Source organism: Epinephelus moara, chromosome 12 (genome assembly GCF_006386435.1).
Source record: "Epinephelus moara isolate mb chromosome 12, YSFRI_EMoa_1.0, whole genome shotgun sequence".
Classification (NCBI taxonomy): Eukaryota; Metazoa; Chordata; class Actinopteri; order Perciformes; family Serranidae; genus Epinephelus; species Epinephelus moara.
Window position 1 is genome coordinate 40,440,492 of NC_065517.1, and position 19,027 is coordinate 40,459,518.

Genomic DNA, 19,027 nt, shown 5'->3' on the forward strand with positions numbered 1-19,027 from the left:
AGGGCACATGGAAATAAAACAGAAGGAAATGGGGAGAAGCAGAAATAATGAAAAGGGCTGTGAGATCATCTCAAGCTGTGAATGTGGCATTTGAGGAGGCCTGCTTGAGGCTTCACTCATCTTTAGATGAAATACATCTGAGTGACATGAAAGACAAGTAAAAAAAGGACGGCCAAGTTCCTGTCTCTCTGTATGCACATGAATATGCACGCAAGCTTTCTACTTTTTGTTTGTTCTTCAACTCCAGGAACCAGTGGCGCCCCAAAGGAGGGGCCAGGTGGGGCCATGGCCACCATGATACAATCTCTGGCCCCTCCACTTGCAAGAACAATTGGATGCTGGCATTTCTGTCTTAAAGAGGCTCTGGTACCCACTATGGTAGCAACCATGTTGGCATAGCTTGTCGAAGGTGGGCTGAATAACGCTCCAAGGAAACAACTGGTAGGGCCATTTTCATGGGGTCCCTTGAACTCTCACCTCGAGATGTCTGAATGAAAATGAGTTCTATGGAAACCAATAAGCCTCCCCTAAACTTGAGAAGGCTTGTTCCCAGTAAATGTTTTGTTCCTTACAATCGATGCACTCCTTCAAATTAAAGCTGTGTAATTGTCTTTTTAAGGAAAAGGTCAACCAGCCTAATAGAAGAATAATGAACACCATCCCTACTATGAAGCATGGAGGTGGCTCACTGATGTTTTGGGTTTCCTGTGCAGGAAATTTGGTCAAAATTGATGGCAGAATGATTAATAGTGTTACCTGAAAATACTGAAGGACAACTTGCATTTATCATTCTCGAAGCTGCGCATTGGACGTTTCAACATGACGATGATCCAAAACACACGACCAAGTCAAAACTTCGGTGGCTACAGCAGCAAAAAGTGAAGGTTTTGGAGCGGCCATCACCGGCTCCTGACCTCAATATCATTGAGCCACTTTGGGCAGATCTCAAACTCACAGTTCATGCAAGACAGCCCAAGAGCTCACAGGACCTGGAGGTTTTTTGGTAAGAGGAATGGGCAGTTTACCACCTGAGAAAATACTTAGTATTTTCTTTACTGCTACATTTTGTTTAATTATTTTGGTATTCTGTGATCCTATTAAATAAAAAAGAAATATGTTTTGCCTGATGACTCAAAGATTATTTTCTTCAACACCTTTCTTGCTCTGACATGAGTGGCCTTAACACATGCGTCACCTCACTGCATCACACAGAACGGCAAGATGTGAAAAGCATCAGATCTCCTGCAAGAACTCGTGATGCATAAAATACAGTTTCATCATGCAACAGCAAATTCTGAATTAATTAGTTATTTGACTCGTGTTAATATCTCTTGATTTGGTAGAGCTTCTGTTACGGCACATGCGTCATTGATTTGCCTGTTATAATAAAAACATAATGATAAAAGCGACTGGCTGGAAGCAAAAAATAAATCCATACCATGAATGGTTGACGGAAGCCTTTGTTGAGGCCAGGGGAGAGTGAACCAAATCAAGTGAGAATTTCATTGAAGGCGAAAAAAGCGTGGGTTGATTCTTCCGCTGTTTGTGGCGAGGGAGACGCTCTCCAAATAGAGGCATGCTGTGCAGACACGTATAGACAGGGTCATGGGCCACATTGGATTGCTATTAACTGACGGCCAGAGCTTGAATTTCTAAGACAATGCACCCTTGAGGACACTCGGGCAAAACTGCTAAACAGCTTTTTTATTGTGACTACTCCCGAAAAGTACTTCCTATACACCTACAGTGTGCAAATATAACTCCTGGTGCTATGAACTACAAAGCTTTTGCTGCAGCAGCCTGAATAAAGACGAGAAGGTAGACGGCAGACAATCAGAACTGGGCGAGAGCGCCAACATCTGCATTAAATCTCGCCCTGAGATTTCTTTCTCCACTTAGTGAAATCTCAGCGGAGAAGTGCTTTGCCTACTCCAGATAACTCTGCTTGCTTTGCCATAGGAAGCCATTAACTGACAGCACACGGCTTGAGGTTATCCCCATGGGTGTAACAGCCTTTGGGATATACTGTGTCTGGCGGAGAGATGAAGAGAGCATAACGCTAAAGAGATTAGCTATTACATTGTGAATTCCTGTTAGAAGAATAAGGTTTTCAGAGACTATTGAGGGTTACACAGAAAGCCAAATAATACTCAGCAGGCAGTGAGATAAGCGTTTATAAAGGGTAGTGAGTTTAAAAGTGCACGTAATGACTGCATCACATGTTCACGGGCACTTTGAGGCATCTATGATGCTCAGAAGGGCTGATGTGTTAACGTGGTGATAAATCACATCGCTAAATTAATATCTCAGCAAAGTATTGCCCTAGATAGATGGAAAAGCACACACGCACGCAGAAAAGGAGTACACATGCTCCCACACACACGCCGATAAACTGCATGTTCATCTGTGTTGAAATTTCACAGTGCCTCTGCAGAGCTGCAACTCAACAGTCTCAGTTTTCTTTAGCCAGCAGGGGAATGACTAGAGAAGAGGGGAAAATACAGCATGTGTGTTTTTTCAGTTGGGGTGTGTGGGTGGGTGGGTGGGTGGGGTGGTACTGATATGATGGTCTTATCCAGGGGTGTGTGTGCGGCCCCCCTGCTGTCTGGCGTTGGTTTTGGAGCTCGGGACTACTGAGGGCGTCATTGTCAACACATTTACTTGGCCACTGTTCCTGCTTGTCAGAGAAGCTTAGGCATTATTCGCTGCAAAGATAAGTAGGCCCCTTCCTGCAGTAGCATTGAAATGGTGGTGATTTTTGAAGAGACACATTCAGCCCCCCCCCCCGCCCCCGACACCGGCTCTGCCCCTCCAAACCTTCATGCGCCCACCCCTCCCTTCGCGGCAATCTCATCTGCTCTCGTGCACAATTGTAAGGCTGCTGCGAGGAGCTTTCGTTTCTGCAATCACTTCACATTTGTTTCAGCGATTGATTTCCTGGCATGTGAGGGGAAGGAGAGAATGAGCGAGTGGGTAGGCAGCGAGAGGAGAGCTGGGGAGGGGAGAGGAGGGGGGAGGAGCAAGCGAGGGAGGCAACGGGGAAGTCAGAGGACGTGCAATGCCAGGCTCACATACTGTCACCATGACAACAGACATCACTTCACAGGAGCAGCACTTAGGATGCCTGTGTGGGCTGAAGTGACATAGTTGAAGGTTGGCATTAGCCTCTTGTGGGTGCCAAACGTACCAATCCTCTCCTGGCTTCGCTTTTTGCTTTATTTCCTCCGCCGCACTGCTAAAAGGCGCCCTGTTGCTCTTGTCAGCTACCTATTGGGATTGCTGAGTGATTTGTACTTTATGTGTGTAAATGCGGGTCCTGCCAGTTTGTCTTAACAAAGACAATTCAATTGACTGAAATGCGTAAGGGAAGACAGGAGGAGACATTCATATTCAATGAGCCCCCTTTCATCATTTGCGTCACTTTGAAGCTGGCTAGCATGTATAATTCTCTGTGATTTGAAGTGATGCCAATCATGGAAATTTTAACTCCAGATACAGAAACACACAGCAGACACTTAAAAGGATCTATCTTAGCAGCTAATCCGCCTGTTCATTAAGAAAAATCTGTAACACTCTATGAGGGTATACAATTGATGTTTTTAAATGCAAAACTAATGTATCAAGATCTAATACATGTATTAATGGATTATATAAGACTAGCTTGATATTAATAAATGATCAAGTTTATGCGACGATTTAACACCTTATGAATAGTCAATTTACAAAATGAATTTTAACACACAGTTAAGTCTTACATTAATTAACATGTCATTAAATTAGCTATAAAACAGGTAAAAAAAAAAAAAAAACACAAGCCTGAGCCTCTCAGCCTCTCTGAAAGCATAAATGTACCTGCTCCTTCTCTTTGTGCACAAATTATAAACCTGGCTAAAGGGATTTCGGTCCGCTCTTATCAGCACGCAGCATGTACAGCTGCATGCCTTGCTCCTTGCATACAGTCTTGTCTATCCAGTCACATACAGTGTACAGTACTGACACGGCGGCCAAACTATAATGCATGTAAGAGGCATGACGGCATAATGAAAGAATGAACGTTTGTTGGAGGAAACGGAGGATCGTGAAGCAGCGGGATAAACCTAAAAACATCCAATAAGTGGCATTTCGGCGACACAGTGTATATGTGATGAGATGTTAATGAATGTGCGACTGAACTGTGAGTTAGTGGTTAGAAATCGAGCAGAAAATGTAAAACTGAAACACAAAGCAGAGCTCTGGCTCATATGAGGGGATCATGCTTAAGCCTATAGAGTTTATACTCTATTGTTTTAATTACAATTCTAATTGTTTCTCCTTAGAAACTGGAGCAGCTGCAGCAACCACAGAGGTAGAAGGGTTTAGGATCTCACCAAATTTCTACACTACATTTGCACTGAGTTCTACCCAGGTCTTTCTCATGGTCAGTTTTTCTTTTTGGTCAACCACAAAAACTACATTTACTCAAGAATTAAAGGAACACTTCACCCCCCAAATAATCATTTGTATATCAGTTACTCACCCCATGTTACACTGAATTCATGAAAAGAAAGGTGCTTTTCCTGCACGCCTCCACGGTGAACGACGAATCCAAAAACTGAGAAAATTCTTGATGAATTAAAGTCATAGGGGTCCACATTTAACAACAGCAAAACTATATCAAAACATCTGTTCGCAAACTCTCACACAAGTTGCACAGCATAATTCAAGCCTCATTTATCCAGTCGTGTGCTCCGTACTTCCCGAACAGACAGTGAAACTTATCTATGCTCTCTTCTAAGCCAGACTCCATTGACAAAAACAGTCATTTTACTTCGCTGGACACAGGAGCTGCTGGGTTACCACTGCCTTGATCGGTTAATTTGTTTGTGGTATTGTGTGACTCTGGTGAATCCAAACTAACACTTTAAAGCACCAGTCATACATTAACATAAACAAACTATCTGATCAAGGCAGCGGTAGCCCAGCAGCTCCTGTAGTCAGAGAGATAAAATTGCTTGTTTTATCAATGGAGTTTGGTTTGAAGAGAGCAAAGATAAGTTTCACTTTCACTTCAGTTTTGAACTGTAAGGTTTAATCGCAAGTGCACGTGTTTGGAAAGTACTACATTTTAGAGGTGAATACTGTACTTGTTACTCCACTACATTTATCTGACAGCTGGAGCTGCTACTTAGTTTGCAAAGGTTCCACACACACACACACACACACACACACAAAGGTGTTTCCAATTACTGCGGCTGATTAGACCTCACCAGGTGCATTGGGTGGAGCTACGCTGGGAATTACATCATTTCACCAAACTCTAATGAGGATCATAACAGGGTGAGTTGCCCCGCCCAAACAGACTCAACAGACTCAACTAAAGGGTGAGGGAGATGTCAATCAAACTCAGATTGTCTGCCCTGGGAAGAGGTCTAATTAAGGAGCTTAAGTTAAAACACCTGCATGGGGGACAAGGCTTTACGATTATGCATCACTTTATAAAATATGACGCATTATTATAGATTAAATATTGGCAGTTTCAAACTACAAAGTGAAACCAGTTTGAAAATAGGATTCAGTGTTTCATAAAATGTAGGTCCGTCCAGATTTAGATCAAACTCTCAAGGGATGCAAATCACCAACTGTTGAATATACATGCCATTATGCTAATGTTGTAGCTTCAAATTACAGTCTTCTGTGAGCAGCTGATGTTCCTGGTGTTTTTTTAAAAACATTTTCTTGGGTGTTTTTTTTATTTATTATGACAGCATGCAGTATAGAGCAGACAGGAAATGAAGGAGAGGAAAAGATGACTTGCTACACAGGTCTCTGGCAGCGACACTTCCTAAACCCCTACGCCACCAGGACACATTTCGTCTTTTAGGCATAATCAGTCTAACCAGTAGGGCTGCCCCTCCGACTAAGGATTTTCCTAGCTGACCAATAGTCCTCATCAGGGTCCATCAGTGGACTAGTCTCCTGCATGTTTCTGATATGAATGTAATGATGAAATGATATATTTTGGTGGTTTGAGTTGAAGGTGTGAGAAAGAATAGTATCAGTAACATTGTTAACACTGTGCTACATTACAGAGAAATACAAACCGTACTAATGAACCTTCATTAATATAGGCCTATATTTTATCTCCAAGTGCACGTCACACACTGAGCGAGCCGCCTGTTAATGACGCTGTGGGCTAATGGGCATGTAGCTACTTCCATGTTTCACATGATACGTCATGTTTGTAGTCGACCAATGAAGATGAGTTTACATATCACCTTGGGTTCGTCCTTCACCTTCTCAAAATGATCCCACACTTTGGATTTCCCGACATGTTATTAACTAGCCTGTGGAATAACCGCAGGTACCAGCCCTGGAGATTAACCTGACTCCTGTCTGACTCCTGTGTCTGTCCTTTCAAAGTAAAGTCACACATGGTCCAGTCATTTAGGTTTGGATTTATTTTGGCAGGGAGCAGCTCCTAATAGAGCTTCACGTCTGTTTGTTCTGTGACTAAGCGACCAATGACATTATGCAGACCAATGACCTTTCGGGTTGACTAATGTTTGGTCGACCATTAGGGGGCAGCCCTACTAACCAGCCCATCACCTTCTTGAAAAACATTAGACTACTGTAATGCCAGCTATTGTTGCTCAACCCAATCGCTAAACAAAAATGTTAGCATTGTACTCACCTGCAAACCACAAACATGTTAGAGCTCCATGTTATTATGTGGTGGATACGTTGAACCTTTACGTTACAACAACGCCGTTTAGGCACAAAAACCATTTGGTTATGGTTAGGAAAAAATTAAAATAGCTGGTTTTGGGAGCTCAATGCCAACTGGAAAAGCAGCAATGTCTCTGTAAAGAACAACCACTTTTTGTGCCACTTTGCCAGCTGGAAAAAGAGCAAAGGGTCGTTGGGGAAAAAAAAAACATATTTGGGGGATAAAAGTCTGCTGAAAACACCCAGTTTTGTTGTTTGTTGGTTTCTAACAGTGGTCTGCTGTCTGTATCTCTCCTTTATGTTAGGCTTGGGCGATTGGACGAGCCCATCGGCTGAGTCCATCACGGTTGGTTTCATTTTTGGCGATTTTTGGGCGATTTTTGTCATTTTATTTTGCTAAATTAATGGTCTGTCTCCACAGAATTAAACTCAGTACATATAGTCCATAATCACTATGTAGAGCACAATTTAAAGTGTGTGCGTATTGGAACTGGCAGCTTCACACTGATTTCCGATGAGTCTTTCACAAAACACGTCAGTGATTGCGGAGCTGAAAGTTACGGACGGGGTCTGGGAGCGGCGCGACACGTCTGCAGCGCGAGTCCCGTAGCAGCGCACCCCCCCCCCCCAAAATCAATTTTTAGCGGCTACACCGGCAACGGGAGTGGCACGACAACTCTCTACTTTAGAATGCTCTTCTATTTTTGTCGCGCTACGCTCCCCTACGTGACCCTCCAGCAGATAAAAACTACATGAAATAGTGTGCTAAACGAGCACAATGTGTTTTTAAATGAATAAACCATTATCAGAGGTGATATGTGATGATTTTTTTTCATGCATTTACCCATGTTTATCCGTGACATTGTGTAAATGTCCGTGGCGGACATTTGAAAGCGAGTAGATGACAAACAGTACAGTAAACTTGTAGATTACTCAAATATATGTAATAACTTAGGTGGAAAATGCTTTAACTATCATGGCTCAGCAAACGGTAAACAAGACGCTTGACGTGATGCTTACGTTTGCAGCCGGTGGAACCCGGCCGTAACGTGAATTCATATGCGCATATGGTTAACAATGTTACCAGCCGTGCTAAACACCCTCTCTGATGGCGTGCTTGTTGCCGGTATGCACAGATATTTCCGTGCCATGTTGGACATGAGTGGGCTCGCAAAGCACGCTGCATTTTTTTGCTGCATTCATGTGGTGTCGGGAGATCCGAGTTGCCGAGTTGTTTTTCTGACATGAGGTGGCGTTAATGTGAATTATCCCATTCTGAAAGTCATTTTTCGATTCTTTCCGACATCACATGAATGCAACACCCCCCCTTCTTTTTTTTTCTCCGCCACACACACAACTGCCGAATATATCGGCAACCGCCGGTTGATGGGCTGACGGTGGCCGATTGGAAATTTTTAACATATCGCCCAACCCTACTTGATGTCACCCCATCCACCTTCCCCTCCATCTCTCGTTAACAAAGTCTCGATATGATATGTATGAAATGGTTTGCAGATACATACGATGCTAATATTTTTTCTGGTGACTTGCCTGTGTTGCTACAAATGATGAGGATAAGAGCCAATAGCAAAACAACATGATGAAAATGTTTTCTTTATGCCCTTATGTTTGATTTTCTGATTTTCTTCATCTACATCTGCCATGAGTCATACTACAACAGCACCAGCACTGTTGACCAGTTAGTCTTCTCAAAGCAAGAAACTGTAGCTTTAATTCATTGGATTTGGACCACGTGACTGTCAACACCAGGAAATGAACACTATTATGAGAAATTAAATCACTACAGATAAAAAGCCTTGCAGCCAATGAGGCGATATCACCAGGACCAAGGTTGACATTTAAGATTTAAATCTTGTTTTTAATGATCCAGATGATGAATGGCCACTTCATCAGAATGTCGAGGGAGACAACAAGAAAAATATCAGTTCTGGTTCAGCACAGGTGAAAGGCCATACTGGACTTAATTTAAAGAACAGAATTACTTTTGATTCTAAACAAACCAGGGCACAAGGCGGGTCTGGTCGTGCACCGGGATGGGACTTAATGAGTGAATGACTACAAGATCATTAGCAGCGGCTTTCTGTCCTCAGCACTGTACAGAACGGGACAAGTAGCTCAGGGTTTGGGGATGTGGGCTTAACAGTTGAAGCAGCCAGCCAGGTTACAATAAGCTTCTTTGGTCCGCGGTGGGGATTTGGCCTTGAATGATCCAGAGGTAAATTGTGTTCCTGAACTCATCCAAATCCGCACAGTCGAAGGAAGAAAGTATTACAGCTGTTCATGATGTGTGCAAAGTAGCCACAGCTACAGTATACGTTCTTTTTTTTTTTTAGTTTTGAACACAAATCATCAAGAAAAATATATTCCATTTATCACGGCTGTGCACAACTCTATCTTTGTACTATGCATAAGAAGACAGTAATGGAATTGCTTATTTCCTGTGCAGGGGACGTTGCAGCAGCTGTCGGTGCTGTTAAAATCCTGCTACAACCATAAAGCTCACAGCTCCATTTTCCATTTCGCCCACTGCCAAACTATACACGGCCACATCTTCCAAAACAGTTAAAGGGGGCAGACAGAGGGCAAAACCCAGAGTGGCATCCTTCCAGTGGAGTGTGTCACCACTGCAAAACAGACACACACCTCGCATAAACATGGACGACATGACCTCTTGGCTTCACAGCCAAACAGGAAGTCACAGAGATGAAATTAAAAGGTCACTCTGCTCATTTTAAACGAATGAGAAGGATGACTCAGCTCTTCTGCAATTCAAGAGGAGTTTTCTCAAGTCTGAGAAATAACCCTGATGATGTCATAGTGATGTCATCCGGATCATCTCCACCTTGACATGGAGATTACAAATATATAACAGAAAGCCTGCATTACAAACAAGACAGATGTGGGCATTTACCAGGCAGAGAGGGCTAAAGGAAGTTAAATGTAGGATCCAGTGTTTTTTGGATGTTAACCCAAACCAAGGACTGAAAGTCAGGATATGTTGTCCTCTGTCGCCTCAGTTTTGACCTTCTTTTGGTTTTAAAGGCCTATACTTCTCCTATCACTCCTATCCATTAAAGCATTGAGCTAGGCTCTCCATCATTGGAGGAGCCAACAAACCACATCCTTCTGAATGGTTAAAACTGTTGACGGACACTGCCTCTTTTGATGCATCCACCTTATTTTCAGCCCCCATGGTACCTTGCATGAATTATGAACATGACTTCCAGCACTGTTTTCAAATGGTAACGGTAAGCTAACGGTATGCTAATCCTCTTTTCTAGAGCGATTGGGAAATAAAATCTATGGCTCACACCACCTGTTACACTGCAGACAGGATAACGTGATATTACCTCTATGATCTCTGACGGCCATCCCAAAGTGATTGTTTTCCTTTTCACCAAGCACATTAGCCTTGCTACGCTAATAGATTGTTGAATTTAACAGAGCCTGAGCTAGCTTACAGTAAACATCTACGTCTTCTAAAAGATGATTTTTGATTTCTTACAACTTATAAACCAGCGTTTACACATTCGGATAACATTTAACGTAATTCTGGATTCATTTTAGCTCCATGTAAACTGAATAAACGTGATATTTCCCAGCTAACGCTCCACTCGTCTGCCTTAGCAACACAGTTTACACATATTTATAAGCGCCACTTTATTAAATCAAAGTTCTACTGAATTTAGTGGCAGATCTAGGTGTCATTCTCATTCTCTTCCGCAACTTCTGATATTCTAAGCTCCTCCGCTCTCATAATTCGTTCGGTTTTATTACTCCTTATGTGTCCCGTATTGATTCAAGAAAGGTCAGTGCATTTTTTTTATTTATTTTTGTAAACACAGGAAGATCCAGTAGTAACACTGTACAGTACAGGTGACAACTTCTTCTTCTCTGTAGGTAGGTAGTAGAAACTGTATCACTGGTTGAAGGTACAATCCTTTTTTGTCTGGCTGCATGTTCAACACACTGTTGTTAAATCAACAAATTTAGCTTAGTCTGGTTGTTGGTAACGTTCCAGATGTGAAGTACCAGAGCCCCGAGGGGACATTTTAGAAAACGCTAATTGCTAATGCTGAGAACCAACATTGGCTGTTAGTCACCATGATTAGCCACTTAGACTAACCATAGATTGTAAATAGGACTGACCACTTCCACTATCTCATCAGAAGTGCTACCCATAATCCTTTGTGAAGCTGCACCCTCAGGATTAAGGAGGATATAAAGGAAGGAATCTAGTCAAAACTAAATATTCCCACTTTTTTTCTCATTAAGGAAAATTCACCACCCCACATACAGATACACACTGCCACTTTATTTTTTGTTGTTTTTTTTTCACACCACAATCTGTTCATTCTTTACCATGCTTGTAGCTTTTTGCGTGCCCAGATGTATTTAATTTAAATTTGTTTTGTTTTCTTCTGTTTGGTCTATCACTTATTTTTCATTGTATATTGATCTGTGGCACCAGGTTGTTTGTGTCATTATGTTTGTCTATTGAAAAGGTTCATGAGAACTTTCATTAGAAAAGACAATGCCTATACTAAATTGTTGTAGTTTCAAGAATCCACCACACTGACAAACAACTGTTTCACCATAATACCATAGTTACCTCCAGGCTCGTCACAAAGCTCACGGAGCTTGGATTTAACACCCAACTGTACATGTGGATCCTTGACTTCCTGACAGGTAGACCCCAGGTGGTGAGGGCGAGCCCTACACACCTCTCCCACCCTCAGTCTTAACACCAGAGCTCCTCAGGGCTGCCTTCTGAGTCCCCTGCTGTTCTCCCTGTACACACACGACTGTGTAGCCACCACCAACACCATCATTAAGTTTGCTGACTACACAGCTGTAGTGGATCAGAGATAACGATGAAAAGGTCTCCCTGAAAGAAGTGCAGGACCTAACCCAACAACCTACTCCTGAATGTCAGCAAAACTAAAGAGATGATAGCGGACTTTGGGAAGAAGCAGCAAAGTAACTACTCCCCCTTAATATCAACACGTCCTCAGTGGAAAAGGTGGATAGCTTCAAGTGCCTCTGTGTCCACATCACCAAAGGTCTGACCTGTGCGCTGCATATTGATTCACTAGTAAGAAAGGCAGAGACTGTTTCACCTCAGATGCCTGAGGAATATTCCAGGTATACTCTTATATACTCAGGAGTTTCTACTCCTGCACCCTCGAGAACATCCTGACATGGAACATCACAGCCTGGTATGGACACAGCACCAACAAGACCACAAGGCAAAGTGTTGTTGTTTCAGCTGAACGCACTATAGGTGCTGCTCTGCCCTGGTTCACTCGACAAAAAGCCAAAGGAATTCTTCAGTTGGATTTTAGATTATTGCAGAAAATACACTCCGTGGCAAACAACACACAACAATATTACTGAAAGAGAGCTATCTATGTCGGCTGTGTCTCAGCTGTGTCCTGCTGCCACATTTTCTTCACTGATTCTTGGTCAAACGTCTCCAAAGGCTCTGACGGATGCGAAAAACGCAGAAAATCGAACCTGTTCCAAAATTTAATGACTGACGAAAGTTTTGGGTTTGGTGTGCGAATGTGATTGACACAATGTGAGGTCATAATTATTTCAGAGATGCGACAATTTCGGACGAAACACGGACTCAGTGCTTAAATGCAATCACCAGAGGTTAGCTAATGTCAGGCTATAAAAAAAACTACATCGCAGTCACATGACTTCAACTTCACCATCACAACTAGGCTGTAAAGTCTTCCTTTCTTAAGACAAGCTTCTAAATTCAAAAGTGGGGTATTTACTGACGCATTTCATGTCGTAGAACAAAATATAAAAATCTCTAAGCTTCAGTTAACCACAGACTCTAACCGAAAACCTATTCAAGACACCAAGTGACTTCGAGACGAGAGAGTCAACTCATTTCCAGGTTTTAGGACTCATCCCTGCATCATGGTATTTACACCAGAGAATAAGGCTAAGAGAATCATTAAGGATCTGAGGTCAGGAAGAAGGAACCGGATACATCAGTCCAGCACTGAGAGGCTCAGGAAGAGCTTCTACCCTCAGGCCACACGGATCCTAAATGAGGACACTACCTAAGACTGTCCTATCATACACATATATTCATTTTTACACGCTTTTTTAATGCACGAATTAAAGAAACTGCCGGGATTACATCTCACTGTAACTGTATCGATCACTGGATTGTATGGGAGCATTAAAGTAAAACTGTGACAAATTATCTGGTGAATATTGAGCACAGCAGGAGCCCTTCAGACTTCTAAGTTAAAACACTGTCTCTGCAGTGTATATTCAGTGCCAGTCTCGGAGGGCTCGGTCCAAAGAGAACTGACATTCGGTATGATTAAGTTGGTGCTATCTGAAGCGCCTTTCTCTCTCTTACTGCAACGAATTACTTCCTCTGTGCCGTACCCAGCTGTATATCCTCATTTGCCTCTGATTGAAGCGCGCATACTGTAGACGTCCCTCCGCTGTTCCCCGGGGGGAACGGGGAGAGAGAGAGACAGGCGGAGGAGAGAGACGGGCGGGGAGGTAGGGACTGAGAGTGGGAGGGAGGAGAAGAGATAGAGTTATCCGTGGTCTCATTACGGTGGGAAATGTGAGGGTCCCGATCCAAGGGAATGATGAAGGACTCTGTGGAGGAGGCCTCTGAGAACCAACAAAGACGGCTTTAGTTTCACTGGCAGAATGCATTTGCATAGCTTAGAAGCCAAAGCGACTGAACCGGGGCTCATGAAAAGAAACCCCAGCAATTGCTTGGACTTCAATGCAAACGAGAGCGAGCGAGAGACAGAGAGGGAGGCAGAGAGACAGAGAGGGAGAAGTGGGATGGCAGAGAAAGCAGTAGGAACTTTTTCTCTTTAGTAGCACAACACAAAACGAGATCAGGAACATCTGCACATCCCATGGAGGTTGTCACCGACTGACTTTGATGCAAAGGGAACATACTGAAGGCGGTACATCTCCAGATAAAGTAACAAGCAGGGAAAAAACACACTTCCATGCTATCATAAGTGTCATGTTCCATTGTGTCATTTGATATTATTATTTAGGGCAGTATGGGTGTCAGCAGCATTAGAGGTAATTTGCCAGTTGAGGATGTTCAGCAGGTTTGTATGTCCATTTGGTACAAAAGAAGAGCAGCTACTGGCCTTTTGGAGCTCCGGAGAGCAACGCAGAGATGAGCAGAGGTCGAGATAATAGAGCAATCTCCTGGTGGAGGGTGTGTGTGTGTGTGTGTGTGTGTGTGTGGTGAAAGTGATGAGAATAGAGAGACACACTCTGAGAAAAGGAGGAGGGGGAAAAAAGAGGAGAGAAAGAGTGGAGCAGATGTTGTACTTTAGTGGTGTCTCTCTTTTTCCCTCTGTGGCCTGGAGTCATGGAGGGATGACTAGCCTTCATCAATCCTCTTTAATGACTCTGGCAGCACCACTTAACGCACTAGTATGTGATTTCTTCATTACCACATCATGATTCCACCATTTAGTCGGCGGCGATGACGTATGCCGATGCTCGTGGATAAAGAATAATCTTTGAAAGTATCCTTTTTTGCAAACTGTGCCATTCGTCTGCTCTTGGGTCAATTTGAAAATCTGCGAAGGAAAGTGATAGCTCAGGCTTTGAACGCAACAAAAAAAGAAACAGAATAGAGTGGTAAAAATATGAATAGCTATTATTGAAATGGATTTGACTGTGGAAAAAAAAAAAAAAGACTATCCAGCACTATATGATACCTCGATTTCAAAGATATGACCGGAGCAAAGAATTCAGGCCTTGCCCTCTATAAAAACCTGTTGTGAAAGTCTACCACTTCAAAGTTACTGGCACCATTATGTGTTATCCTCTCACAGCCCTCATTTTATTCAGTCACACACCCGCTGCCTTTCACCTGTGGTGCACAATACTCCATTCCATTTCACCGACCCACCCACCCCTCCTTCATGTGTCAGAACCTTCAGTGAGTACAATGGGAGGCAACATAACATGCATGCTAATGTTTTGCCACTATCAATAATAAATGCTGACTTTTGAACCTTGCTGATGAATTTTCATTGAGACTACCTCCCTGCAGATGTGCAGGACTCTTCAGCAACCCAATCGCCACATTATATGTTGGCATTGCACGTTTCTGCAAACCACAGATAAGTTGCATTAACAGGTTATTATGTAGCCGTTACGCTGAAACTTCCAACAACACTGTGGTTGACTTTAGGCACATTTAGACACAAAAAACACTTGGCTAAGGTTGGGAAAAGATCATGTTTTGGCTGAAAATACCCAGTTAGACGGGCACAACTGTGGCAAGAAATGCAGTGATGTCTCTGTAAAAAAACAACCACTTTTTATGCCACGATCCTGCCAGGAAAAGACAGTGTATCTCATTTAAAACAACTCCTTTTTATGCCACGATCATGGCAGGAAAAGCAGCGATAACTTGGTAAAAAAAAACATTCCTTTTTTGTGCCAATATTCCAGCAAGAAAAACAGTGATATCTCGGTAAAAAACACCTGCTTTTCATGCCACATTCCTGGCAGGAAAGCAGTGATGTCTCAGTGGAAAACAACTGCTTGTAATGCCACTATCCCAATAGGAAAAGCAGTGCATCTGTCTAAAAATCACCTGCATTTCATGCCCCTATCCCAGCAGGAAAGTAGCGATGTCTCAGTGGAAAACAACTGCTTGTAATGCCACTATCGTCGCAGGAAAAGCAGCAATATCTCAGTAAAAAACATTCCTCTTTTGTGCCAATATTCCAGCAAGAAAAGCAGTGATGTCTCTGTAAAAACAGTCACTTTTCATGCTACTATCCTGGCAAGAAAAACAGTGATATCTCGGTAAAAAAACACCTGCTTTTCATGCCACTTTCCTGGCAGGAAAGCAGCAATGTCTCGGTGGAAAACAACTGCTTATAATGCCACTATCCCAATAGGAAAAGCAGTGATGTCTCTGTAAAAACAATCACTTTTCATGCCCCTATCCTGGCAGGAGAGCAGTGATGTCTCGGTAAAAAGCACCCAGATTTGGTGTCTAAAAATCAGCTGGAAACACAGGTATGAATCGGATTGGTCTGCCGCTTGCAGGCGTCTCGTCTAGGTGTCACACCATCCACTGTCCCCTCCACCTCCGGATGACAAAGTCAGCTAATATATTATGTCACTTCAGAAACGCTGCAATAATACACATGAAAAGTGCAAACGTAAAGTATTCATGGTTTGCAGAAACATACATCACCAACATTTTCCTTCAGTGACTGGGCTGGCTCTAAACATGAGGAATATACAGGACTGAACCAATGGCTTCTCTACATTTAGAGGAATGTGATACACAAAGTTTGAACACACAAACTAATATCTATGTATCTACCTCTCTATCTAAGCCCTTTTCCTTTGCAGTAGCAGAATATACAGCAGCAGCATCAAAACAACAGGACATATGTAAGTCCTAGCTAACGCACACTTACTGTAGAAAAGGTGAAACGCATAGTGATAGGAAAAAGTAGCGGGGGGGTTTCTGGCTGCACAACATCCATGCAAACACACAGGCACAAACAGTTAAGTGCTCAAACAACTGCTACATCCCCCCGTCTCCTCTGCTGCTGCTATAAGCCCACTAGTCAACACACACCTCTATGGCAACACCACATCGAGCATTATGGGATATGATTCCTTCTAATGAGCTTGCACCCTCATCTGCACGCACACTCCGTCGCATGGACAGCTCGCTCACACTAAGACTCGGCGGCTTTGATCTGACATTCATGTGATCGGTTTTGATGGTTAGCGTCATGCCTGTCTCCCCTGAATATATGTATATCTCACAGAGGCCAATGTGGTAGATACTGAATCAAGCAGCCGCAATGATTTCTCGAGACATCAATGTTTGATGAGAGGTTAGGCCCTCGGGCTTTAATGCGTAACTGGAGGAATTCACTAACTCCAAACAACAACACCCACGTAGAAATCTTCCACTGCCTAATGAGTGCTTAGAGGTTTGGTAAAATCACTGAGCGTACGCTACGCATTTTTAGACACTGAAAAAAATATCTCTGCAACAGGTGTTAGAAGGAGAAAATGTGGTAATATGATTAAGTTTGCACATATGAGCAGTCATGCAACAGCTGCCCTGACATGTGCTGTGATTTATTATCTTATTCACCACCTCCCTGTGGAGCAATAGAATAGATAAAATCCTGGCGCGCCATTGGTCAGGTGCAGCACCATGACTGTTCTTGTCATGCTCACAGTAACCTTTCATTGCTACATCATCTCTGCACACACACACACACACACACACACTCACACCATGGCGACAATCTTTTTTTAGTGCTTGGCAACAGCCTCTGAAACACACCACCCCACATCTCTACTTGACCTCGCATTCTCCCCGCGCAACCTCTGCTTTGGTAAGAGCCGCTGTCACCGCCGACAGGTCAGGGCTGTGCACCTCAAGGTTTCCTCCATGTCCCAATGTTAGCGCACATGAATCATTATTTCCTCACAGTGCTGCTGCTGCTGCTGCTGCTAGGATGACGATTCATGTGAGACATCATCTGTGCCACTGGTTGCACAAGCAGACAGGGTAAGAGACAGAAATGTGTGCTCATTGTTAAGTGGATGTGTGTGTTTGTGTGTGTGTGTGTGTGTGTGTGTGTGGCAGGAAGACAGAGAGACTCAGACAGACAGACATAAGGAAGAGGTAGGCAGATAGAGACACCACACATGAGAATAATTCATGACTGTGCATACTAAATGCCACTGCTCAACAGATTACAGTCCTCATGATGACATTGAAAAATACATGTGTGCCACGTCCACCCTTTGAATCCTAAGTAACACATCACATGTAGGTGACCAGTCTGAGAGAAGCCAAATCTACCAGTGTCTTAATATATGAATGCAGCCCACTAAATTTAGCCCGCTCACCGACCATCATGAGTGATGCATTGGATGAGGAAAGGGGGCTGTGCACGATTGGCTACACACGCGATTTGCTGTATAACCTCAGGGTTGCTGACAGCATTTGGAGCCTCTCACTCAAACATGACATTCAGACCTGGTTTGTCACCCTGACAGAGTTGATGTTGCATGCATTTCTCTTTTTATTGCAGGACCTTGTGAGCGTAAAAGGGAACGAGTGGCGATTTATGAGCGACCACTGTTTTTACAAGGTCATGATCACATTTCAGCAGGAGCACACTGCACACACTCACCGTACACTCCTTGGCAACGGATGCCCTCCACGACCAGCGCCAGCAGCCCCAAAACACAGATAATTAGATCCATCCTCTCACGTTAATCTCTGCATATCCAGCTCTCAATGGCAAGAAGTCCTTTCCGGGGCGGTGTGAGTGAGGCGCATAGACACGGCGCTGCTCCGATTCCACACGTCTATTAATGTTAGTCTTAGCTGTAAAGGTATGTATGGCCCGCAGGGAGGCAAAGACTCAGGGAGTGATTGTGGTGATGTCCGCTGCCATGTAGTGTGGACGCGGTGCGCTCGCGGCACAGAGACGCCGCGGAGGACGCGGGGAGGCAGGCGGGGAGTGGGCTGCAGAAAGCCCGGCCTTACAACAAGCAGCAACCTCTCCTCGACTCCAGGTAGGTGCGCTCTGCTGGAACCGCGTGTCCCTGGACTTTAGCGAGGACCCCCGAGGCGCCACACCGAGAGGGCACACTGATGCTGTCGACTGCAGGCGGACGGAGGCTCGGTACCCACGGACATAGCTCCTGAAATCCAGCTGTGGTCACGGCTCGCTCCGCCGCTGCTGCGTTGCCTGCACGCTGTCAGACGAAGCCATCACCTCTGCTTCACACCGAAAACACCGATTCTCACTGCTTGCACCTTCTGGGCGGTCTTCAAGCTGCCGATACTACGGTGGAGGCTCGTGCGCTCACACAGTCACATCACGACTGCACCCCGACGCCGCGCGCTCGACTCATCTCTCCCGGTGGCAATGACAAGGGGAGGGTCCAGTCCAGGCGAGGAGCGGCGGATGGTTCCTCCACAGCACCTCGGCGATGCCTCGGCTGTTGTCTCCGCTGTTATGAGACCACTTTCTAATGAATTCACGCGACGGTGGGAGCCGGATGTGCCCGCCGTGGAGCCAGTTGAGCATCAGTCACGTTGCGCAATACGTGCTACGGAGACCGAGTGGCACCGCAACCGGTCTGTGGCTACGTCAAGAGGTGCGTGGCTTCGAGCGCTCATCTGTATGGGAGGCTTCGCTCAGCGTCAGGAAAGGCATGAGAGGCGCAGCTGCTGGATGCTGTGAGAGAGGAGGAGGAGGAGGAGAGG

The 19,027-nt window shown here is 44.2% G+C and overlaps 1 protein-coding gene across 1 annotated transcript in view; it reads right to left on the reverse strand.

Moving 5' to 3' along the window:
- The window catches only part of LOC126398252 (MAM domain-containing glycosylphosphatidylinositol anchor protein 2-like), a 338,561-nt gene extending 319,764 nt beyond the window's left edge, over positions 1-18,797 (reverse strand). Inside the window, exon 1 of the mRNA XM_050057437.1 lies at positions 17,943-18,797. Within this exon, the coding sequence (XP_049913394.1) occupies positions 17,943-18,015 (73 nt within the window). The 5' untranslated portion in view covers positions 18,016-18,797. The remainder of the gene's footprint in view (positions 1-17,942) is intronic.
- Positions 18,798-19,027: the final 230 nt, after the last annotated feature.